The 4,511-nt window shown below is 37.6% G+C and overlaps 1 protein-coding gene across 1 annotated transcript in view; it reads left to right on the top strand.

Annotated features, from left to right (window-relative positions):
* Positions 1-1,184, top strand: part of LOC122143976 (butyrophilin-like protein 10) — a 48,847-nt gene extending 47,663 nt beyond the window's left edge. Inside the window, exon 4 of the mRNA XM_042754580.1 lies at positions 1,042-1,184. Within this exon, the coding sequence (XP_042610514.1) occupies positions 1,042-1,184 (143 nt within the window). The remainder of the gene's footprint in view (positions 1-1,041) is intronic.
* The last annotated feature ends 3,327 nt before the right edge of the window (positions 1,185-4,511 follow it).

The following is a 4,511-nucleotide window of genomic DNA, read 5'->3' as shown; positions in this document are numbered from 1 at the left end:
GTTTCACCAACCACTCAAAACCAAAACAAATAGTGTTCCAACCAATCACCGACAGTTGTGAGGTTTTGCGCTCGTGCACGGCTGCACGCGAAGTCAGAGAACACAAGCGCAAAACCTCACAACTCTCTCCCCCTGTAAGTGTTTGCATCCCAATATAAGACTTTTAGACTGCAGATTCTCCATACAGGTATCGGGAAATTAAGCCTACAGGTTTACATGCCTTTATCTTCTTGCTTCTTCTCTTCTTCCATCCTCTTCTTTTGTCGTTTTTCATGGCCAGAAAGATATTTTCATTTCTTGTCAGATATCGTAACTGACTGACAGACACTGACCAGGTGACGAGTGACATCATAGGGGTCAGTCAGGGTCAAGATTCGGGGGGAACTCGCCATAATAAAGAACTAAATAAATAACAACTGTGCTTATCATGATGCCTGATAAAAAGCGCTGTAGGCCCATTTCTTTTTATTTATTTATTTTATGTTACTTTTGATGTATGATTTTTTTTCACCCACTAGCTAGCAGTGACTCTAGGGGGCCCTCTGCTGGCCACGGGGCCCTTTGCAATTGCAAAGGTCGCTTAGTGGCTTGGCCGGCTCTGATTCTACCCTCAACAAATCATTTCAGATGACAGAGAAATCACCTTGCATGTTTGCATGCAAAAAAAAATAAAATAAAAAATTCAGCAGACAAATTACAGCAGGCAAAATTTACTTTCATGGTCACACAGAAAATCTATTTACAATAAAAGAGAAGTAATGAAATGCACCTCTTCCCCCCGAACCCAACAGATTTTTTTGAATACCTTAATAGCAATGTGGACTACATCCTTCAGAATTCTTACACAGAGAGAATGCTGATTTGTATGACATAATAAACCAAAAAAACAGGACAGTTTGAAGGGTGTATAACAGTTGACAATGACAGTTTGAACTTGCATAAGAAGTAAAATATTCACAGTATTACAATTGTACTTTGTTAGAACTGTATTCCCTCCACACTACATCACATGTGTACATTAAATATGTATTTATCTTAAAGGTCTCTCCACTTTACACATAGTGGTGTTGTTGCTGTGTGGTCTTGCCTTTGGATCTGCATCTCTGCTGGGCTGCCTAGTTTGGCGTAAATTTAATTCAGAAGATTTTCATGCCATCACATACTGCCTTGACAGTTTAATCTAGTTGACCATTATTTTGTTCCTAGTGAATTGGGTAATTAAAATGCCATCACAGTTTAATCTAGGTGAACATTATTTTGTTTCTTAGTTCTTCGTTGGTCATTTCATTTGCTCCCAACCCTGTTTATGGTGATTGCCTTCATTATTTGGGGTTTCATTGATGGTAAGTAGTCTATTTTATTTAATTTCCAGAATGGTGAACTTAAATGACTTAACAGTACTTTGCTCCAGGTATAAAAGTTAAAATAAGCATACTGAATTAGATTTCCCACATCTCCTGCATTCACGTGTCAGTTTGTCAGCACCTTACAATCAACCACAAAAACAAAACAACCTAACAAAATTGTACTTTATACTGATAAATTATTCCAAGTCCTTCAAGAAAAAAGTCAGTAAAATTGTTTTGTTTTGTTTTTTACCACAAAAACTAAACAACCTAACAAAATAGTAGTCTGATAAATTATTCCAAGTCCTTCACACATGTCCAATTTCACATGGTGCAATATTCATTGGAGATGCACTGTAATTACCCGTGTGTTGTCTTTAAGTCAAATGTGAGGGGGTTTTAAGTTGATTAATTTTTTTTTTTTTTTTTTTGTACTGTCCATTGTATTAGCTCATCTTCACTCTTAAAGGGATCACTTACCCGCATGTCGTTCCAAACCCGTAAAAGCTCCATTCGTCTTCAGAACACAATTGAAGATATTTTGGATGAAAACAGGGAGGCTTGAGACTGTCCCATTGACTGATAAATAAATAACAGTGTCAAGGTCCAGAAAAAGTATGAAAAGCATCGTCAGAATACTCCATCTGTCATCAGTGATTCAACCGTAACGTTGTGAAGAGACGAGAATACTTTTTGTACACGAAAAAAACAAAAATAACGACTTTATTCAACTATTCCTCTCCTCTGTGTCTCTCCACATCAGCATACAGTCTTCTGTCTCAGACACTAAACAAAAAAACAGCATACAGTCTTCTGTGTCAGTCACTCCACAAGGATACATTTTCTATGTGTATTTACGCTTTGGTTTGAAAGAAAACAACGCATCGGCGCAGCGTGCACGTAAGATGCAGTCCAAACCCAACAACAAAAAAAACAAAATAAATTTAGCTTGCTGGCTAACAATTAGCATGCAGTCCCAACCTCAAAACTAACAAAATGCAGGAAATATTATAGTTCTACCACTAATAGAAAGAATTAAATCTTACAGTTATCTTATTTTCAAAATTTACATTTGTTTTGAAAGTAAAACTCAAAATAAATGGCTGAAAGCAAAAATTAAAAAAAATTTTTCCTATTCTAATTTATTTTAATCTCATTTTTTTTTTATCTCAGGTGCCCTAAATGAAGTGATCAGTTGCTCAGCTCTTAATTTACTACGACCTCTTCTGCTGATTGTAACTGTTCCACAAGAAGTTACAGGTATGTCTTTAAAAGAAATTATGATGCACAATTTCTTAATAATTTCAGAAGAATTTATGATCCAACAGATGTGAAAAATTTGTCACCTTTGACCTCTGCTTCCCCTCTCCACCTGTTGATATAAAGGCTGTTTATGACGCTATCCCATGTATGACAAGGATGTGATTATAATTATTTGATCATCATACCAAATGGGGCTTTAGAATGTTAATCATTACCCATTTTCCATAACTCAAACATAACCGGCCAAACCTCTCACTCAGATCATAGGCCTGCTTCTGTGCCCATGGTTCGGGTCTCACATCTAATGGGGCAGGGCTGTGACTTAGATCATGGGGGTTGCAGGTGGAGTTGGCTTGAGACAGGTGTCCCACTTTTCTTGATATATTTATGCAATAAAAGGATCCTGTTTTAGATTTGGAAGTAGAAGTTCCTATCTGAACGAGGATCAAATGCTGTTCTCGGCTCTCGGGAATTAGACGAGGTCACGCCTGATATGGTTACAGTCTACAGTCATACTTTAGGACTTCTTACCTCCACTTGCAGGCTGTTTCAAGGCACCGAACAGAGTCCCAGGTGTAAACCATATGGCAGAGGTTCACTCTTCCTCGATGCAGTCAAGAAACTGTTTTGCTAAACCTGCCATGATCCGTGTCTCAGAAAGCAGCAGTTTCTAGGGAATGGCAACTCTAATCACTGGTGGTGGAATCCATATGGCAGAGGTACTGCTGAGTGGACATGGACTTGTTTGCCTCTGATGAGTTGACCCACTCCCCTCTGGTTCCCCCCTTGACACCTCCAGTTCCAATAGGGCTGAATACCATGGTACTGACGTGGCTGCATCTGTATGCCTTTTTACTCAGATAGTTCTGCTCCTGGGAGTTCTAGCAAGTGTTTGCCATGACAAAGTTCACATATTATTATTTGCTCCATTCTGGCCAGCCTGAACTTGGTTCTAGGATCTAGTGTCTCTCTTGGACAGCACTGTTTGTTAGATTTTCGTACAGGTGCAGGGGTCGTTCTATCACCCCTAACTGGAAACTTTGGGTCTTGCTCTCGAGGGCAGGGCCGGTGCAAGCTCAAGGGCAAAACCCTACCATGCCACCCCCACTTCACATTCACAATTAAACACGATCTTGAAGATGCATGTGTAAAGCAGACATGGGCGTGTTAAAGCAGACATGGGCGTGTTAGAAGTAGACACTTGTGGGTTTTCTGATTTTTTTTTCCCTACTACAACGTAAAAAAATAAATAATAATAAAAAATTACAACTAGTATAGTTGCAAATTAAGTGTATGTACAGGCATTATCCCTATTCGTAGAGATTTGGGAGAATTCCCAGTAAGCAGCTCGACAAACATTAATCAGGACATGGAAAGCACAAGTCTCTGTAGTTCATTTGGACATAGAAATCTGTTCAAGCCATGCTCATACAGCTGAAATCCCTATTCGTAGTCGGGGTGTAATCTGAACAAATATCACTTTCAATTTTCTTTTATTAGTTTCACGGATCCCCCTCCTCACCCACCATAAAGAAGTATTTGTAAGAGTTTTTATAAAGTTTAATATTTATAAATATTTTTTAATTTAAAAAACACTTTCAATTTTCTTATATTAGTTTAATTAATAATTTGGTTAATTTTAGTTTTTAGTTTAATTTTAGTTTTTAGTTTGTGAACAGTTTTATAGCCTATTTAGTTTTTATACAGTTTAGTTTTAATTTTAGTTTTAGTAATTAAAGTTTAGCAGAACACTTCCAGAGCGCAGACCAAAGACATTTTTATTTAAGCTTATTGACACAAACCTCTAGCGACACAAAATTAAAGCATGCTGAGATTGATTAGAAGACGATTATTTTTGATTATTATTTTTAGTTAGGTGTTCAATAACTGCTGTTGGTTTCG

The sequence above is a fragment of the Cyprinus carpio genome, unplaced genomic scaffold, assembly GCF_018340385.1.
Source record: "Cyprinus carpio isolate SPL01 unplaced genomic scaffold, ASM1834038v1 S000006550, whole genome shotgun sequence".
Lineage (NCBI taxonomy): Eukaryota > Metazoa > Chordata > Actinopteri > Cypriniformes > Cyprinidae > Cyprinus > Cyprinus carpio.
Note: the sequence above shows the minus strand (reverse complement) of the source record. Positions and strands in the feature narration are given on the sequence as shown.